At 47.1% G+C, this 21,751-nt stretch overlaps 1 protein-coding gene across 4 annotated transcripts in view; it reads right to left on the minus strand.

The window, feature by feature from the left end:
• The window catches only part of bnipl (BCL2 interacting protein like), a 45,004-nt gene that overhangs the window by 14,699 nt on the left and 8,554 nt on the right, over window positions 1-21,751 (minus strand). The window contains exons 1-4 of one of the 4 annotated variants that reach the window (XM_067975928.1): window positions 12,632-12,700; window positions 4,428-4,523; window positions 4,228-4,298; window positions 3,106-3,333 (exon numbers count right to left, since the gene is read on the minus strand). In XM_067975928.1, coding sequence (XP_067832029.1) covers window positions 3,106-3,333; window positions 4,228-4,298; window positions 4,428-4,468 — 340 coding nt within the window. In that variant the 5' untranslated portion in view covers window positions 4,469-4,523; window positions 12,632-12,700. Of the gene's footprint in view, window positions 1-3,105; window positions 3,334-4,227; window positions 4,299-4,427; window positions 4,564-12,631; window positions 12,701-21,751 lie in introns of those variants that run through there. The other 3 variants (XM_067975925.1, XM_067975926.1, XM_067975927.1) reach the window with 3 other exon arrangements.

Genomic DNA, 21,751 nt, shown 5'->3' on the forward strand with positions numbered 1-21,751 from the left:
CTGTGGCTACAAGAGCAGAGGCTGGGTATTCTGCGGCGAGTGACTCACCTCCTGACTCCCCAAAGCCTTTCCACCATCTACAAAGCACAAGTCAGGAGTGTGATGGAATACTCTCCACTTGCCTGGATGAGTGCAGCTCCAACAACACTCAAGAAGCTCGACACCATTCAGGACAAAGCAGCCCGCTTGATTCGCACCCCATCCACCACCCTAAACATTCACTCCCTTCACCACCAGAGCACCATGGCTGCAGTGTGTACCATCCACAGGATGCACTGCAGCAACTCGCCAAGGCTTCTTCGACAGCATCTCCCAAACCCGCGACCTGTACCACCTAGAAGGACAAGGGCAGCAGGCACATGGGAACACCACCACCTCCAGGTTCCCCTCCAAGTCACACACCATTCCGACTTGAAAATATATCGCTGTTCCTTCATCGTTGTTGGGTCAAAATCCTGGAACTCCCTACCTAACAGCACTGTGGGAGAACCTTCACCACACGGACTGCAGCAGTTAAAGGCAGCGGCTCACCACCACCTTCTCAAGGGCAATTAGGGATGGGCAATAAATGCCGGCCTCACCAGCGATGCCCACATCCCATGAACAAATTTAAAAAAAACTTGCAGGCATTTAGAGTTGATTTAAGATTTATTCACCAATGGGGTAACAGCACAGAGAACAGCCTTTTCCAAACCTTGAAGACTGACAAAATCAAAACAGGACCAACCATGCAAGTAAGAAATAACTTGAGAGATGAGTGGCCTGAACCTTGTTGGACCAGATTGCCTGGACTGGGAACTGCATGTTGCCCATGGTGCAGTGTTTGGACTCCCCAAGAGCACAAACACCAGGCTTAGCACTGCGACTGTGAACCTTCACTTGCAGGGTACAAGCACAGGACGAGCAACCTTCCGCACATCCGGACAAGATAAAAGGCTCAAGCAAAAACTACAATCGGGGGAGAAGTGTCAATCAGAATTCCTATCACAAATCCAGTGACAAATGTGCACATCAGGTGAGGCCGGGTTCATCATCAGCTCTGATGCCCCACGGTCGAATAGCTTACTGACACTCACCGTCTTGGCTCTTATTTGAAGAGTGCTGGTATGCATGGAGCGGGACCTCACAATATGTCAAGGAGGTGAGGGAAGGAAATCAAACCAAAGGACAAGAAGGGCCTCCATAACCAGCGGAATTGTTTTAATTTGTGCAAAATAATACTGGGGATGGGTGAAGATGGACGGACTGACAGACTTGCATTTATATAGCGCCTTTCATGACCTCAGGACGTCCAAAAGCGCTTTACAGCCAATGAAGTACTTTTGAAGTGTAGTCACTGTTGTAATGTAGGAAACGCAGCAGCCAATTTGCATACAGCAAGATCCCACAAATGTGATAATGATTAGATAATCAGTTTTAGTGGTGTTGGTTGAGGGATAAATGTTGGCCAGGACACCAGGGAGAACTCCCCTGCTCTTCTTCGAGTAGTGGCCGTGGGATCTTTTTACGTCCACCTGAGGGGGCAGACGGGGCCTCGGTTTAACATCTCATCTGAAAGAAGGCACCTCTGACAGTGCAGCACTCCCTCAGTACTTCAATGGAATGTCAGCCTCGATTTTGTGCTCAAGTCTCTGGAGTGGGGCTCAAACCCACAACCTTCTGACTCAGAGGCGAAAGTGCTACCAACTGAGCCACCGCTGACGCTTTGGAGCATTGGGGTGGAGTGGAGAAAGGAGACACACATCAAGATCCCCAGACGCCTGGGGCACACCACACACACACACACACCGAGAGGAGTGGGAATCAGAGGCCAAACAGTCCTTGGGTCGTTTGTGTGTCTGAACATTGATAAAGGCCTGGGAGCAGCTTGTTCGCTCACTCAGGTGCATTCGCGTAATAGATGCCCAACACGCCGGTCCCATTCAGTCAAAGACACTAATCCTATTGGCCACGTAAATCTGCCAACGGGTTTCCCTGGGTCTCCCAATTTCCTGCCAGTTCTCGGAAGCTCCCGGTCGGCTTTGTAAAGTTGCTGAGCCCATTCGGCATTTGAGTCTATTTATATCAGGCTGCAAAGCAGCGTTGTGACTCAGGCACGTAGACAGGGCAGGGCTGGCTCACTGCATGCTCACACATGTTGTCCATTGACAATTCGTGCCAATACAGTGCTCAAAATCTCACATGTACACAACAGCAGGTTTCCATCCTGGGGGCTGCTCTCCCCCAGGTCCAGAACAGTTGGTGCACAGCTAAAGAAGACTGGGGAGAAAATATAAGGCACTGACTGCATCGTCGCACAGATTTTGTGCTGTGCTATTCTTGTAAATCGTACATCTCTTAATCCCCAGCTGCAGTAGTTGAAGTAGGGAGCAGGGCATCTGCCTGGCATTCCCCAAGGGAATATGTAATAATGCAGCATGGGAAGGGGAGAGAGAGAGAAACACCCTTGTCTCTATCCTTTTAGACGGAGTTAAGATACCGATCAGCCATAATCTAATTGAATGGCGGAACAAGCTCGAGGGGCTGAATGGCCTCCTCCTGTTCCTATGTTCTCTCACACAACAGCATGTCTTACATGAAGCACTAAGATCACACCAGAGGATTTGAGGATCCAGGATAATTGTACTGAACAAAAAGTCAACCTCTGCCCTTCCCTCCCACTTCACATTATGTTTGCATTCCCTGCTACCCCCACTGGCTCCAAATCCCACCACCCTGCATCCTCCACCAGCAGGGGACCGAGAGGGGCAGGGTAGAGAAACCCATGCTCACCATGGCTCCAACTCAACGACTGGCTAACGGAAGCACTACAGGAAGTAATTTTGGCACGTCTTTTCCAAATGGAACATGCTGCTCCACCTTGCAGCCCTGAGGCAGTGTGCAGCGTCTTTGAATGTCAGCCAGTTCTCAGACTGAAACTAGAAAACCGTCATTGTCCACTAGAGAAATTGGGCCGCCATGCCTACTAAACATTACAAAACAAGTCTGACTAAAATCTGCACCTTATGCCTGAATGGAGGATGATGGAGATGTTTGGGTTGAAGCAGAAAGTCGTTCACAGAATATGATTAAGAGAATTGATTAGACATTGATTGGTTTGTTTACCTTCCCACTCAAACTCATTACCATTCTCCGGCAACTCAAAAGATTCGCTGTCTGAAGGAGTTTCTAAGTCATCTACATTTATATCGTAGGAATCCCCCTCCAGGTCATCAGGAGTCCTCTCCCCAGAACGTGCCGCCTCCTCGTTACCTTCCAGGTTCAAACTAATTGCTGGCGCCAGGAGGCGTTTCTTGTGTTTATTCCCACAGAGTTGTAGCGTGTTCGGTGGCACTGAAAGGGGGAATAAAAAAGAGATAACTTTGATGAACAGATTTTTAAAAAATTACTATTCTTTTGCAGGGAGAGGAAAGAGAAAAAACTTGTTTTCAGAAATGTAAGGGATGTCTAGATGGGAAATGGAACTTTGATGCTTAAACTTAACATCAAACACTCCCAGGTCAGGTACAGCACGGGGCGTTGATGCCGACTACAGCTCCCTCTAGACTGGCTACAACATTGAAAGTTCCTCATATAACCATGGGATTCAGGAGAGTTTTTCCTGAAATTGCCCACAGATTTTTTTTTAATGCCTGCCCCAGGAATTAGCATTTCTACTAGGCTGCATATAGTGACACCGCTAGTCCCGGCCAGAACGCAAACGATTGGGGAATTCCCCCGTCAGTCTTACACTGCTGTAAGTGACTGGGATTGATTTTTACGCACGTAATTTGTAACTATCCTCCACTCGCTGTATTTTGCTGGAGGAATAATCCTGCTTTTAGCGGGAGACTTTGCTGTAGTTCCGATCATGAGTTCGCTTTGCTGTAGTGCGTAGACTCACTTTGTTACTACTGGGAAGGGTATTGCATGAGGTTACACCATCTAATAGATAAGTTGAGCATCAATGGGCTTGACAGCCTTTTCTCAGCATAATCATTTCTAGGATTGTATCTCATTCCAGGGTCTTTAGGCTTTGTAAAGGAACCACAGTTACTTTAGACGGGAGTGGGGCTAGGAGGGGGATGAGATCAGAACTATAGGCCATGTAGAACAAGCATGTAGCAGCAAATAAATGTGAAGGAACAGTAGGTGTAAACCCCTGGTAGTGGCTCCCAGGTGGGAATTCTCTTTCTCGTATTTGTATTGGTTTATACACTTTAGGAATTTCATATCCAACGTAATTACCAGGTCTGTTGACATCTGTGTTGGCATTCAGGTCATCCTCTGTCATGGCATCATTATCTTCTGGAAGAGGTCTGCAAATTAAAAAATTTAACAACCACTTTAAAGGGGTCTGTGCTGAAATATGTGGCAAATTCAGATAAATAAAACGTCCCCTTTTCAGGCTACCACAATGTAAAAATGCATAGAAGGCGTCATCTTACTTTGGAAACTCTTCATCCTGCCACTCTTCTCGGAGTTCCATATCCTCGATCCGTACTCCTGGAGAGCTCGGGGATTCCACCCGTTCCTTCTGCAGGCTGGAAGAGTGAAGATAATAGCGAGGCAGTGATTTGCCAACTGTGGGGCACATACAGATCAAAAGGTGGGGGGGGAGGAGTACGACAGCGTTTCAAGTTACGTCTCTTATGGCAGGACATGTAAATGACCTGAGTTACCAACAGCAGTTCCAAGAAGGGTTTGCCGTACTTCCATACTCGTGCACACAACTTCTCTTTGCTATTCAGTAATGAAAAGCTGAAGTTCTTTCCGTTAATGCACCACCCTTTCGCCTTGCTCCGTCAGCTGTGAATTCACACAAAGTGACTCAACTGGTACCAGAGTTGGAAATGAATGTGTTTGAATAGAACGCATGTCAGCCTTGGTTCGGTGGGTAGCACTTTCGCCTTCGAGTCAGAAGGTTGTTGATTCAATTCCCACTCGAGAGACTTGAGCACATAATCTAGGCTGACGCTCCCAGTACTGCGCTCCCTCAGTACTTCACTGGAGCGTCAGCTTAAATTTTCTGCTCAAGTCTCTGTAGTGGGACTCGAACCCACAGCCTCCTGACTCAGTGGCGAGAGTGGTGGCTGACACCACAGCCAATTGCATGCCAGATTGTTCCATAGCTGGCTAGGGTCGATATCTAAGATATCTATAACTATTGTTTAACCTAGCGATTCATGTAGCTGAAATGGGCACGTGAATTTTGTGTACTATGTCTACTCGAACTGTGAAAAAACTCCTACCAGTAGATTGTGACCTTCCAAACTAGGGTTGTATCTGGAGAGGACATTGTGAGCTGTATAACAGTACGGTGAAGTACCTGTGAGTACTGGTGGCAACTTCAGATAATGGATTTAAGAGCCACTCAAGACATGTACTTGCTTAAGTACAGGTGATAACTATCAAGAAAGATTGAACAGGCTGGGGCTCTTTTCCTCTAGAAAAGAGAAGGCTGAGGGGTGACCTGATAGAAGTCTTTAAAATTATGAATGGGTTTGATAGGGTAGACGTAGAGAAGATGTTTCCACTTGTGAGGGAGACCGAAACTAGGGGCCATAAATATAAGATAGTCACTTATAAATCCAATAGGGAATTCAGGAGAAACTTCTTTACCCAGAGAGTGGTTGGAATGTGGAACTCGTTACCACATGGAGTGGTTGAGGTGAATAGCATGGATACATTTAAGGGGAAGCTAGATAAGTACACGAGGGAGAAAGGAATAGAAGGATATGCTGATAGGGTGAGATGAAGTAGGACGGGATGAGGCTTATGAGGAGCATAAACACCGGGCATGGACCCGTTGGGCCGAATGGCCTGTCTCTGTGCTGTAAACTCTATGTAGTACAATTTTTCCTACAGAGCATTGGCGCCAATAGGCAAGACAAGGATGGTGACAACACGGCTAGACTTGTGCATAAAGACAGCTTTTGACTCCTCGAGTAAATGCTGGCAAGGAGTTAAAAAAAATCTCTCTCTTAAACAGACGCACAAAGGCCAAAGCTTGTTTACAATGTAGAACAATTGAACTAAAAGCAAGCTTTGGGCAAGCATAAAAGGATTTCCAGTCATGGCTTTCATATATATAGTACATCAATTATTTAGAAATTGCTCTTCAGAAGTGCAGTAAGGTGTCAGAACAAGAAATGCTGGAGCCCAGGAGTGAGTTGGGTATTAAACCATGGGCGTTAAAGGCCTGAAATTAAAAACAATTAATCATTGTGGTGAGTTGTTATTTAATGGGCCACTTCGTCTGTCCTCTAAGAATCATATATTCTTACAGTGCAGAAGGAGGCTATTTGGCCCATCATGAAAGAGCTGTCCAATTAGTCCCACTCCCCCCTGCTCTTTCCCCACAGCCCTGCAAATTTTTCCTTTTCAAGTACTTATCCAATTCCCTTTTGAAAGTTAATATTGACTCTGCTTCCACCGCCCTTTCAAGTGCATTCCAGATCGTAACGACTCACTGCATAAAATAAATTTCTCCTCATTTCTCCCCTGGTTCTTTTGCTAATTATCTTAAATCTGTGTCCTCTGGTAACCAACCCTCCTGCCAGTGGAAACTGTTTCTCCCTATCTACTTTATCAAAACCCCCTCATAATTTTGAGCACCTCTATTAAATCACCCCTTAACTTTCTCTGCTCTAAGGAGAACAATCCCAGCTTGACCAGTCTCTCCACATAACTGAAGTCACTCATCCCTGGTACCATTCTGGTAAACCTCCTCTGCACCCTCTCCAAGGCCTTGGCATCCTTCCCAAAGTGTGGTGCCCAGAATTGGACACAATACTCCAGCTGAGGCTTAACCAGTGATTTATAAAGGTTTAGCACAACCCTGCACTCATCTCCTAAGTCTGAAGTGAGCGCAGAGTTTGAAGATAGTTGGTGGACAGGGAACGAAGCAAAACTAAAATGCAACCTAGATTATAATATCACCCGATGCTTTGCCGCATTAACTTCTTTTCCAGTCCTCTCCTAATGGTGCTGACCCTTGATGGGGTTTGGGTTCCACAGGCACCAGGTGGGGTGTGAGGGCATCATGTCTGAGCCCCAATTCTGTCCTCACCAGAGCTCTACATGCACGCACTTCCACCGGGAGTCACCAGATGGCGATCAGGAGCAGGGAAATCTGGCCCGTGCTCCTCTCCCTAACCCAGGGGCACTGAGGCCAACTGTCCAATCCCTATGCTTTCCCTGCATCTTCAGTTTTGCCTATTGCTCTCTTAAATGGCACTGACTCTTCCTGGGGCAGTTTCACAGGCCTTGGTGAAGGAAGGAAGGTACCTTCCAGTATTGGGCACAAGTGACCATTTGTATTGTGGGAGTCTAGACATTAAAGTTCCCCCCCACCCCACCCCATCATTGAGACCCTGGCGCTATTGCTACTTCCCATCATGTGGTCGGCACTGGACGCGGTCTCGGCAGGAACGCCAAGCTCCAAGGTGCACCATGCCCAGGAGAGTGCCAGAAAGGTAAGGCTTCCAAATGGGAAGAGAGAGGAGGAGGGAAGTGGTCAGGAAAGAGTATCTTTTAAAGATTAAATAGGACTGGTGTGGAGACTGCATAACCACTTACCAAGAAGTCCCAACTACTCCAAGTGAAGCAGTTTGAGTTTCCAGACCTCTGTGTACCTTCCCTCCCACCCACTGGGAAAATACCACAAAATGGGCAAGAAAGAATGAACAAATTTGCATTTATATATCGCCTTTCACATCCTCAGCATGTCCGAAAGTGCTCCACAGCCAATGAATTACTTTTAAAGTGCAGTCACTATTGTTATAAAGGCAAGCCTGGTAGCCAATGTGCGCACAGCAAGGTCCCACAAACAGCGAATGAGATAAATGACCAGTTGATCAAAAGCAAAATACGGCAGATGCTGGAAATCAAATAAAAACAGAAAATTCTGGAGAAGCTCAGCATGTCAGACAACCTTCATCCGTGACTCTTCTGACGCCCTCTGCCATTTTAACAGTTTCCAGTTTCCCGATCCTAACTGTCTCCGTTTCATCACGGACGTCACTCTACACCTCCATCTCCCACCAGGACGGCCTGCGGGCCCTCCGCTTCTTCCTTGAATGGAGGCCCAACCAGTCCCCATCCACCATCACCCTCCTCCGCCTGGCTGAACTTGTTCTTATGTTAAGCAACTTCTCCTTTGACTCCACCCTTTTCCTCCAAATAAAAGGTGTCGCTATGGAAACCCGTGTGGGTCCCAACTATGCCTGCCTTTTTGTGGGATATGTGGAACATTCTTTGTTCGTCCTATTCAGGACCTCTCCCTCTCCTTTTTCCGATACATTGATGACTGTATCGGTGCCGTTTTCTGCTCTCGCCCCGAACTGGAAAATTTCATCAACTTTGCTTGCAATTTCCACCCTTCTCTCACCTTCACATGGTCCATCTCCAACTCTTCCCTTCCCTTCCTCGACTTCTCTATCTCCATTTCTGGGGATAGGCTGTCAACCAATATCTATTATAAGCCCACCGATTCCTTGATTACACTTCCTCCCACCCCGCTTCCTGTGAGGACTCTATTCCCTTCTCCCAGTTTCTCCGTCTCATCTGTTCTGACAATGCCACCTTTCGCACCAGTGCTTCCGATATGTCTTCCTTTTTCCTCAACCGGAGGATTCCCCTCCACTGTAGTTGACAGGGCCTCGACTGTGGCCATCCTATTTCCTGCACTTCTGCTGCTCTCACCCCTGCTCTTCCCTCCCAGAACTATGATAGGGTCTCCCTTGTTCTCACCTTCCACCCCACCAGCCTCCATATTCAACGTATCATCCTCCGCCATTTCCACCACCTCCAGCGTGATCCCCCCACCAAATACATCTTCCCCTCCCCTTTCAGCATTCCGAAGGGAGCGGTCCCTCAGTGACACCCTGGTCCACTCTTCCCATTCCCCCCAACACCCACTCTCCTTCCTACGGCACCTTCCCGCGCAGGAGATGCAACACCTGCCCCTTCACCTCCTCCCTTCCTACCGTCCAGGGCCCCAAACACTCCTTCCAGGTGAAACGAGTGGTTTACTTGTACTTCTTTCAATTTAGTATACTGTATCCGCTTCACACAATACGGTCTCCTCTACATTGGGGATACCAAGCCCAGACTGGGTGATCGCTTTGCTGAACACCTCCGCTCTGTCCGCAATCGTGACCCTTGACCTGCCGGTCACTTGCCATTTTAATTCCCCGTCCCACTCCTACTCTGACCTCGGCCTCTTACACTGTTTCAATGAAGCTCAACATAAGCTCAAGGAACAGCAACTCATCTTTCGTTTAGGCACTTTACAACCTTCCGGACTCAACATTGATTTTGATAACTTCAGATCATAACAACTGCTTCCATTTTTTCGGTCAGCTAGTGCTGGTAATGGTTCTGCTGCTGCCATTTACAGCTACTCCTGATCAATCTTTTGTTTCTTAACCTGCCCCATTACCACCCTCCTTGCCTTGCATCATCATCCCTTTTGTCATTTAATCACTCGTGCCCTCTACCCTATGCATAAGACCTTAAGAGATAGGAGCAGGAGTAGGCCATTTGGCCCCTCAAGTCTGCTCTGCCATTTAATGAGATCATGGCTGATCTGATTTTTACCTCAACTCCACTTTCCTGCCCTTTGCCCATATCCTTTGACTCCCTTGCTGATCAAAAATTTGTCTAACTCGGCCTCCACAGCTTTTTGGGATAAAGAATTCCAAAGATTCACGACCCTCTGGGAGAAGAAATTCCTCCTCATTTCCATCTTAAACGGGCGACCCCTTATTCTGAGACTATGCCCCCTAGTTTTAGATTCCCCCACGAGGAGTAACATCCTCTCAGCATCTACCCTATCGAGTCCCCTCAGAATCTTGTATCTTTCAATAAGATCTCCTCTCATTCTTCTAAACTCCAATGAGTATAGACCCAACCTGTTCAATCTTTCCTCATAAGACAACCCTCCCATATCCGGAATCAACCTAGTGAACCTTCTCTGAACTACCTCCAATGCAAGTATGTCCTTCCTTAAATAAGGGCACCAGAACTGTACGCAGTACTCCAGGTGTGGTCTCACCAGCACCCTGTACAGTCGTAGCATGACTTCCCTGCTTTTATACTCCATCCCCCTAGAAATAAAGGCCAATATTCCATTTGCCTTCCAGATTACCTGCTGCACCTGTACCACAGACCTTCCCTTTTGTTCTTTCCTCCCCTCCCCTCCCTCGTTCCCCGACTCTGTACTTGCTCAAAAACTTTAACTCTTAACATCGTCCAGTTCTGACGAAAGGCCTTCGACCTGAAACGTTAACTCTTGTTTCTTTCTCCGCAGGTGCTGCCTGACTTGCTGAGCTTCTCCAGCATTTTCTGTTTTTATATTATATATTATAAATGACCAGTTGATTGGTTTTAGTAGATGGAGGTTAAGGTACAGGTCAGCCATGATCTAATTGAATGGCGGAACAGGCTCGAGAGGGCTGAAAGGCCTCCCTCCTGTTCCTATGTTCTGGTGTCAGCCTAGACAATGTGCTCAAGTCCCTGGAGTGGGGCTTGAACCCACAACCTTCTGACAACTATAAGGAATCTTACAACACCAGGTTATAGTCCAACGGTTTTATTTGAAAATCACAAGCTTTCGGAGCTTACCTCCTTCGTCAGGTGAGCGAAGGGTTCTAAAAACGCATAGCATATATTAGGCTGGGAGACGATCACAGCAATCAAAAGGTGTCGTTGGTGTTCAGACAGGTTAGCCACGGAAAACATTACATCCCAGTATACTGAATACACAATGGGTCAGATTACAAAGACAGAGAGAGAAAGAGACCCGAAAGGCAGAGAGAGAGAAACCTGTCTGAACACCAACGACACCTTTGATTGCTGTGACCGTCTCCCAGCCTAATATATGCTATGCTTTTTTAGAACCTTTCGCTCACCTGACGAAGTAGGTAAGCTCCGAAAGGTGGTGGTTTTCAAATAAAACTGTTGGACTATAACCTGGTGTTGTAAGACTCCTTACATTTGTCCACCCCAGTCCATCACCGGCATCTCCACATCATTCTGACAACTGAACCAAGGCTGACATTGAAACCTGACACCCACCTGAAACACTGCACGAGCTATTAAAGAGCAGGACCAGTGCTTATCCTTTCACTCTTTAAACAAACAGATCAGTTTAACACCTCATTAGTCTGTTAGTACAGAACCAGCCAGAGTGAAGGTCATCATTTCCAAATCCTATAAACTCTCCTGAATGCGCCCACTACGGTAACCCTAAAAGGAACATTTCTCTAAATAGACTTGTCCCTGCATTGCAGAGCCAGGGTATAAAAACCTGCAACAATTTCAGCAGAAAACAGCACCCGTACATTCGTTCTTTTCAATATTTGCAACTTGATTTCAATGGCGGCTAGCAATCAGCCACCGATGACACCTTTGACTCCTCAGTGGTGTCACGTGCTATTCCCAAGCACCAAGCACGAAACAACATACAGATGAGCTCCCTGCTTCCAATGGCATTTAGCACTTCAATCTTTACAGCCCCCCCCCGCCCCCATCCCAAGAGTTGCTGTCAGAAGCAGCACAAAAACACAGGCCCCCATCCCAATGGTCCTGCAACAGCCCCATTAAGGACCAGCAGCACACTGTAAACTAAAATCGGACAGAACGGGGTTCATAGGCCAAGGGTCTCCACCTCAGTGCTGTTCTCTTGGCAGTTATAAAGAAAGAAAGACTTGCAATTATATAGCTCCTTTCATGACCTCAGGACGTCCCAGCCAATGAAGTACTTTTGAAGTGTAGTCACTGTTGTAATGTAGGAAACAGGGCAGCCAATTTGTGCACAGCAAGATCCCACAAACAGCAATATGATAACGACCAGATATTCTGTTTCTAGGTGTTAGTTGAGGGTTAAATATTGACCAGGGAGAACTCCCCCTGCTCCTCTTCAATTAGTGCCATGGGAACTTTTACGTCCACGCGAGAGGGCACACGGGGCCTCGGTTTAACGTTTCCTCCAAAAGACGGCACCTACGACAATGCAGCGCTCCCTCAGTACAGGACTGCAGTGTGAGCCTGGGTTATGTGCTCAGGTGTCTGGAGTGGGACTTGGACCCATGACCTTCTGACTCAGAGGCGAGAGTGCTAATAGACAGTGTTAAAAATCACCTTAAATCATCTCAATGTAAACAGATCAAAAGAGGGGTAAATGCTTCTTTTTTTTTGAGATGCGTTATTCCTACATTAGGGATCCTCTCCAGAAGGCAGGAGGTCTCCCTCCCTCTACAGAGCAAGTCTTTGCACGTTACTGTCTTGTCAGTATGCCGTCGCTGCAGTGGCTCAGGAACTCAGGGAATGTCTACGATGAAACATTCACTGCGTTTGTCCGATCAACATTTGCAGCTGGGGGAGTGGGGGGGGGGGGGGAAAGTACCTGGAGGGCGGAAATGTAACTTAAAGGGGAAGGAAACAGCAGTCGGGAAGCAAAAATAACAATTCACTTACATTTTCTAAGTTAGCAATACATTAATCCTTTCTTTAAAAAAATGTAACTTGATGCCTTGAATACAACGCCCTAACAACTCCTCCAAAAACTGGTCCATCAAAAATGTAGTACTAAAGTTGTCATACACCCAAACACTGAACTGTGCAGAGTTTTTAAAATGGCACTTACCAAAGCTTATTGTCTGATCAGAGAGTCTGGTAGAGGACAAAATGCACAAGAGTGCCGACCTTCCCCTCTTGAACGTAAAGGCAGCCGCGCTATATGCCACAGAGCAGACGGCAGACTGTTTACATCATCGCAGCTCACCTGGGGTCTGGGCATGTACTCCACAGCCACACCCATCAGCCCAGTTACCCCGGCAACCCAACACACAATCCTGCTATACCTGCCACCAACGGCACAGAACAGAAGGCTGAAAGAGCCAGCCTCTCTGTGGCCTCAACACCCATAAGGTAGATGCACTATTTCCTCTAGCCCCAGAGCAAATTAGAGCTCGGCCTTTCAGGGGTGGTGTCAGAAAGCACTTCTTCACACAAAGGGGAGTGGAACTCTCTCCTCCATAGATTTTTGTCGGGCAAGGGCATTAAGGGTTACAGAACCAAGGCGGGTAGATGGAGTTAAGATACAGATCAGCCATGATCTAACTGAAGGGCGGAACGGGCTCGAGGGGCTGAATGGTCGACTCCTGTTCCTGCGCTTTAGGCAAAAGAAACCGAAACTTCCTCCTCCCCCCTCCCCACGTCCTTCAATCCAATTTCCTCCTGCAGGCGTTGTCCCCTCACTGGGTTCCACAGCTGCAAGGCACCCATTGCTGCTTCACCCAAGTAGCCATGACAGCTGGGCTCAATCCTGTCCTCGTGAGAGGGTGCAGAGGAGATTTATTAGAATGGTACCAGGGTTAAAAGACTTCAGTTATGTGGAGAGACTGGAGAAGCTGGGATTGTTCTCCTTGGAGCAGAGAAGGTTAAGGGGAGATTTAACAGAGGTGTTCAGAATTATGAAGGGTTTTGATAGTTTTTCCCATTTACTCTGTTTCCACTGGCAGGAGGGCAAAAAAGCCCAGGGGGGAAAAGAGAATTTTTTTTATGCAGCAAGTTGTTACGATCTGGAATGCTCTGCCTGAGAGGGCAGTGGATGCAGATTCAATAGTAACATTTAAAAGCGAAATGGATAAATACTTAAAAAGGAGAAATTTGCAGGGCTATGGGGAAAGAGCAAGGGGGAGTGGGACTAATTGGATAGCTCTTTCAATGATGGGCCGAGTGGCCTCCTTCTGTGCTGTATGATTCGAGGAACATAGGAACAGGAGTAGGCCATTCAGCCCCTTGTGCCTGTTCCGCCATTTGATAAGATCATGGCTGATCTGTGATCTAACTCCATATACCTGCCTTTGGCCCATATCCCTTAATACCTTTGGTTGCCAAAAAGCTATCTATCTCAGATTTAAATTTAGCAATTGAGCTAGTATCAATTGCGGAATTCCGTTTGCGGAAGAGAGTTCCAAACTTCTACCAGCCTTTGTGTGTAGAAATGTTTTCTAATCTCACTCCTGAAAGGTCTGGCTCTAATTTTTAGACTGTGCCCCCTACTCCTAGAATCCCCAACCAGCGGAAATAGTTTCTCTCTATCCACCCTATCCGTTCCCCTTAATATCTTATAAACTTCGATCAGATCACCCTTTAACCTTCTAAACTCTAGAGAATACAACCCCAATTTGTATAATCTCTCCTCGTAACTTAACCCTTGAAGTCCGGGTATCATTCTAGTAAACCTACGCTGCACTCCCTCCAAGGCCAATATGTCCTTCCGAAGGTGCGGTGCCCAGAACTGCTCACAGTACTCCAGGTGCGGTCTGTGATGTCCACACATGATATCACTTTCCAACAGGAATCATTCTGATCTTCTCTCCCAACTCGGAGGAGTTGAGGCCAATTGTACAGCCCCTCCTCCCACCATCCGAGATCAGCTAACCCAGCCCAGACTGAGCAAGCAAACTTGGCACAATCATTGTCTGTATGGCTCAGCTACTCGCCACCTTAACCAGGTGAGCAATACAAATCAAGGAGGCCTTAAATGCCGTGTTTACAACGCATGAAGAGGGAGCCCTGCTTTTAGACGTGTGACTGTGACATAAGCAAGGTGCCGCTAGTATCTCCAAAGGCACCAAGTCCTCAAAAAGGTGGGTTTCCAAAGAAACCCTCGACACAAAGCACCAATGGGTGCGAACTGGCCGCGGCAACGTTTACTATGGGCTGTCAGGTTTCAGCCAAACTGTTAAAGAGAGAGCCTCATTACCAGTAAAGATTATTACCAATAAAGAATATACATAAATATATATATAATAATGATTAGCTCAGTGTTGCCAAATTTCAGAAGTGAATTTCAATAGGGTTGAAGATGGACTTTTGTCCAGCCAAAGAGTACAGACTTCATGAGCAAAGCCCAACACGGATTTAAAAGCAACCAACAGCCTCACTAGTCCACTGGAAATCTTTGGGGAGGTAAACCAGCTATCCAGGGGATGGAATTTACTTGTATTTTCACAAGAAATTTGATAGAATTACATAGGTGAGTTTTATTCTGGGTCTCCTGCTGTATCCACTACTTATAAATGTGAGTTTTGTTTTTAGAAACCTAGGAAAATGGGCAACTCCCATATCACAGGAAGTTGGAAAGAGGAGTCAAGACAAGTTAAATCAGGAAGTCGTGATTGAAGTGTCAGCTGTGGCTCACTGGGCAGCACTCTCACCTCCAAGTCAGTAGGTCATGGGTTCAAATCCCACTTCCAGAGACCTTGTGCACATAACCTAGGCCGACACTCTCAGTGCAGTACCGAGGGAGTGCTGCGCCGTCAGAGGTGCTGTCTTTCGGATGAGTTGTTAAAATCGAGGCCCCGTCTGCCCTCTCAGCTGGAGGTAAAAGATACCACGGCACTGTTTCGAAGAAGAGCAGGGGAGTTCTCCCCAGTGTCCCGGGCCAATATTTATCCCTCAAAAACGGATTATCTGGTCATTATCAAATCGCTGTTTGTGGGATCTTGCTGTGCACAAATTGGCTGCCATTTTTCCTACATTACAACAATGACTGCTTCAAAAGTACTTAATTGGCTGTAAAGCGCTTTGGGACGTCCTGAGGTCGTGAAAGATGATGTATAAACGCAAGTCCTTTCTTTCTTTAAGGAGTGACAGATGGGTGAACATAGATAAATGCAAGTAATGTAGAATGGAACATGTATGCACCACCAAGGGGTCTCTTGAAGGCAAGGGTGGAGAGGAAAAAGCCTTATTGTTCAGAGTATTTCCGGTCAAGGTGAATTAGTTATCAACAAAGGCGATTAAATACCAAGATACAGCTCCAAGAGCATTTGACTGCAAGTCGAAACAGATTATTCCAAACGTGAGCTCATCCAAAACTCTGCTGCCCCCTATCCTAATTCATACCAAGTCCCGTTCCACCATCACCCCCTGCGCTCGCTGACCTACGTTGGCTCCTGGTCCGGCAACACCTCGACTTTAAAATTCTCATCCTTGTTTTCAAATCCCTCCTCGGCCTCGCCCCCTCCCTATCTCTGTAACCTCCTACAACCCTCCGAGATCTCTGCGCTCCTCCAATTCTGGCCCCTTGCCCATCCCCGATTTCAGTCACTCCACCGTTGGCGGCCATGCCTTCAGCCGCCTAGGCCCTAAGCTCTGGAATTCCCTCCCTAAACCACTCCGTCTCTCTCTCTTTCTCCCCTCCTTTAAGACGCTCCTTAAAACCTACCTCTTTGACCAAGCTTTTGGTCACCTGTCCTAATATCTCATGTGGCTCAGTGGCACATTGTGTTTGATAATCACTCCTGCGAAGCGCCTTGGGGACGTTTCACTATGTTAAAGGCGCTGTATAAATGCAAGTTGTTATTATTGTACAGATCACTGGTGGTATAGTATTTTGATCAGTATCGTGATATAGGGATTATATTGGATAGATCTATGAAACGGTCAGCCCAGTGCTTAGCTGCCGTGAGAAAAAAGAACAATAAATAATTGTACTGGTAGAGGGCTAGAGTACCAAATAACAAAAGGTTATATTGCTGATGTATATGGCCCCTTCTGGTAGTACTGTGTACCCCTAATCACGAGAAGGATATTATTGCTCCCAAGAAGGTAGAGAGGAAGAAGCAAAAAATGCTGATCAGGAATTTGAGGCGAGGCTAAAGATGGTGGACTTGTTTCCTCTGGGAAAGAGGAATTGTTGAGGTAGTCAGCTTGATGTTTGCAAGATCGTGTGATGGGGACTGATAAGGACGATCCAAGCAAATCATTGACTGTAGTGATGCGTTCCCTTGGATTTGAACCAAAGTTAAAAATGAGGAAGAGGGGAAACCGGCAAAACTTGATACACCCAAAGGGTAACAGTTGTGGAATAAGTTACCAGGAAAGGACAGTGAACAGGACTATGAATGGGTTCTAGGCATTTCTGCAGAGAGCAGGGATTGAGGGATATGGAGGACGTTGGGTAGACGGGGTAGATTTGCTGGGCCTCATGGGCTTCCCCTGCTCCTTAAAATTCCTATTTTCCCTAAACATGTTTGCATCTCAGTCCTTCAATTGTTTCGGCATTGTGTGTACAGTGGACACTAAGCTTAGACACCAATATGATGCCAAACATACTTCCAAGGGTACAAAGAGGACCATCCCAAGACTTCATTGTCCACATAGGTGGCTGGTAACCTATAACTCAATAGCGATGCGACCACATTTAGTCAAATTCTGCTTCTAGTTGTATTATTTGAATATATTGCACGCGTCATGCAACTGTGCTGTATGGTCAACCAGAGTCCCTTAGTTTAATAGGGTGAGGAGAAAGGAAAAAAAGAGGGGATAATTAAGGAAAGAGGAGGAAGGAGCTACAAAAGGAGGGGGGAGGCTATGAGGGGAAGGGAGAAGAAAGGGAACTATGTGAAGGAGGGGGCTACGGTGGGGGGGGGGGGAGGTGGTGGGAAGGATGAAGAAAGATAAATGGTGGGGTGGGGGGAGGAAAGGAACTACATGGAAGGAGCTACAAGGGCAAGGGAAGGAGTTACATGGAGGAAGGCTATGAGAGAGAAGGGAGGATTCAGGGAACTCTATGAGCTGAGAGAGGAAAGAGGAGGAGACCCATGGAGGGGGGAGGACAGAGAAGATGAGTGTTACAAGAGGAGGACAAAGATCACCTATGAGGGGAGGAAGGAGGAGAAAGAATGTTAGAAAAAAGAAAGGGAGGGATACAAGAGGAAAGAGGAGGAGAAAAGAGCACTACAAGGAATGAGGTTAGGAGGAGGGAGACAGTGCAATAACAAAGAGGAGAAAATCCATGAGGGAGTGCAACAGAGAATATAGCAACAGGAGGACTACAGGAGCACACAGCACAAGTACACCAATGCTCAAAAGGTTAAATAGAAAGGTCTTTTGCATAAAAGAAACACACCCTGAAAGCTTAAAATAGAATCACTTCTCTGGATTGGAGAACTCAAGACTGTAAACAAGGTACCCTGCCCAGTTCCACAATAGGGTGTTGCTTTAGAGTTTAACTGTTTGAAGAATTGGAGGGAGATAATATGTTAATTAATGAACTGAAACCTTTTACAACATGCACCTATAATAAACCCAACTGGCTCTACGTTCTAAATTCACAAGGCAAAGCTGGCTCACCATCACATCCGTCCCTGTACCAGACCCATTTCTCTTAGATCTTTTACTCCCCATACAGACCCATCAGATTTTGTATTGGTTGCTAAATTACAAGACCTGACAGGGCTGCTTCCCGACATCTTCCCACTATCACTCTCCCAACACCTGTGATCTCTGATGTAACACACCTCCTTTATGGCTTCCTGTTCAATAGAGGAGGCATTTTTTTTTTGCTGCACATTACCTCATTGGGTCTTAACCGTGGCTCAGTGGGCAGCACTCTCACCCCCCCCCCCCCCCCCCCCAGTCAGAAGGTCATGGGTTCAAGACCCCACTCCAGAGACTTGAGCACAAAATCTAGGCTGACGCTTCAGTGCAGTACTGAGGGAGTGCTGCACTGTCGGAGGTGCCGTCTTTCGGATGAGACGTTAAACGGAGTCTGCCCTCTCAGGTGGGCGCTCATGGCATTATTTCGAAGAGGAGCAGAAGAGTTTTCCCTGGTGTTCTGGCCAACATTTATCCCTCAACCAACATCACTAAAGGTAAAGGTTCTCACACAGGGTTCCATTGCCTGATACCTATCGTATCAGGCAATGGAACCCTGTGTGAGAACCTCTCTGGATACATCGAGGGCATCCTGAAACCCATCGTACAGGGAACCCCCAGCTTCTGTCGCGACACTACAGACTTCCTACAAAAACTCAGTACCCACGGACCAGTTGAACCAGGAACACTTCTCACCACGATGGACGTCTCGGCACCATACACCAGTATCCCCCACGATGACGGCATCGCTGCGACAGCATCAATACTCAACACCAACAACAGCCAATCTCCGGACGCCATCCTACAACTCATCCGCTTCATCCTGGATCACAATGTCTTCACCTTCGATAACCAGTTCTTTACCCAAACACACGGAACAGCCATGGGGACCAAATTTGCACCCCAATACGCCAACATTTTCATGCACAAGTTCGAGCAGGACTTCTTCACTGCACAAGACCTCCAACCAACACTATACACCAGATACATCGACGACATTTTCTTTCTATGGACCCACGGCAAGGAATCACTAAAGAGACTACACGATAACATCAACAAGTTCCATCCCACCATCAAGCTCACCATGGACTACTCCTCAGAATCAGTTTCTTTCTTGGACACACGAATCTCCATCAAAGACGGGCACCTCAGCACCTCACTCTACCGCAAGCCCACGGACAACCTCACGATGCTCCACTTTTCCAGCTTCCACCCTAACCACGTCAAAGAGGCCATCCCCTATGGACAGGCCCTGCGAATACACAGGGTCTGCTCAGACGAGGAGGAACGCGATGGACACCTACAGACGCTGAAAGACGCCCTAGTAAGAACGGGATATGACGCTCGACTCATCGATCGACAGTTCCGACGGGCCACAGCAAAAAATCGCATAGACCTCCTCAGGAGACTAACACGGGACGCAACCAACAGAGTACCCTTTGTCGTCCAGTACTTCCCCGGAGCGGAGAAACTACGCCATGTTCTCCGCAGCCTTCAACATGTCATCAATGAGGACAAACACCTTGCTATGGCCATCCCCACGCCTCCTATGCTCGCCTTTAAACAGCCACCCAACCTCAAACAGACCATCGTTCGCAGCAAATTACCTAGCTTTCAAGAGAACAGCGTCCACGACACCACACAACCCTGCCACGGTAACCTCTGCAAGACATGCCAGATCATCGACACAGATACCACCATCACACGAGAGGACACCACCCACCAGGTGCATGGTTCATACTCCTGTGACTCGGCCAACGTTGTCTACCTCATACGTTGCAGGAAAGGATGCCCCAGAGCATGGTACATTGGCGAGACCATGCAGACGCTGCGACAACGGATGAACGGACACCGCGCAACAATCGCCAAACAGGAGGGTTCCCTCCCAGTCGGGGAACACTTCAGCAGTCATGGACATTCATCCACCGACCTTCGGGTAAGCGTACTCCAAGGCGGCCTTCGAGACACACGACAACGCAAAATCGTCGAGCAGAAATTGATAGCCAAGTTCCGCACCCATGAGGACGGCCTCAACCGGGATCTTGGGTTCATGTCACGCTACACGTTACCCCACCAGCGAACAAATGTTATCTGTTTTTAATATAACGGGTCAGTTGCTGTCTTTTCTATGTTTCTACCTCTCTATCTCTGTTTTTTTTTGTTTGTTGTTTTTTTTTTGGTGATTTGTATATTCTGCGAGACCTGGCAGGTAACACCTGTCTGTCTGCACACTGATTGCCTTGGCAACGGGCAGTTGAAAAAACTGTCTGTACTCACCAAGCATTGTTCTGTGAATTATAAATGCGATTTCATTTCGAGGATTTCATTTTCACATCGTTCACCTGACGAAGGGGGAAGCCTCCGAAAGCTTGTGAATTTAAAATAAAATTGCTGGACTATAACTTGGTGTTGTAAAATTGTTTACAAACATCACTAAAAGCAGATTATCTGGTCATTATCACATTGCTGTTTGTGGGACCTTGCTGTGTGAAAATTGGCGTTTCCTGAATTACAGCAGTGATTACAAAATTATTTCATCGGCTGTAAATCGCCTTGGGACATCCTAAGGTCGAGAAAGGCGCTATATAAATGCAAGTCTTTTTTTCCTCGATCTGCATGATGGAAGTAATACACACCTCAAAGTTTCGAATTACAATTATACGAATCAGAATGATATCATTTATTCCTTTAATGCTTGACAAAACAGCTTGGGGGAAAAACTGCTGTGCTTTCAAAATGTACCTTTCCAGAGAGACAAAAAGACAGAAAACTCATTGCCACGAGCAAAGTCCTTTGTTCAACCAGAGGTGATCACGTCAGAAAGATGTTCTCCGATCTGGTGAGTATGTGGTTTCACAAGGTATGACATGTTCACATTCCTTTCAATTGGGAGAGTCTGATTTTGGGCGTGCTCTAACCAGACAGTAATGAACAGGGAATGTAGGTTCACCTCTGAGCCACCCGTCCACCCTTTGGGATCAGTCTGGACATGAAAGCAAGCAGTCAATACATACTCTGCAGCTCAGCACCGAGCAAGAGTATAATGGCAGGGTGACAAGCTGTTATGGACCCTTAGGGTCAGCTTTAATTAGCAAGAAAGACTTGCATTTATATAGCGCCTTTCACGACCTCAGGACATTCCAAAGTGCTTTACAGCCAATGAAGTACTTTTGAACTGTTGTAATGTAGGAAATGCGGCCGTCGATTTGCGCAAAGCTAAATAATAATGCCCAGATAACCTGGCATTGGTGGAGGGATAAATGTTGGCCAGGACACGGGGAGAACTCCCCTGCTCTTCTTCGAAGACTTCGGTTTAACGTCTCATCCGAAAGAGGGTGTCTCCGACAGTGCAGCACCCCCTTAGTACTGCACTGGGAGTGCCGGCCTAGAATTTATGCTCAGGTCCCTGGAGTGGGTCTTGAACCCATGACCTTCTGGCTCAGAGACGAGCTTGCTACCCACTGAGCCACAGCTGACACACACTAGCGACTTCAATACCTTATTTTATATGCCTGTTTTCCATCGTCTGGGACAACTTTTCTTCATTGGGTTGCCCACGTGCCTCATCTTCCCTCCCGTTCCTATACCCAGG

Source organism: Heptranchias perlo, chromosome 44 (genome assembly GCF_035084215.1).
Source record: "Heptranchias perlo isolate sHepPer1 chromosome 44, sHepPer1.hap1, whole genome shotgun sequence".
Lineage (NCBI taxonomy): Eukaryota > Metazoa > Chordata > Chondrichthyes > Hexanchiformes > Hexanchidae > Heptranchias > Heptranchias perlo.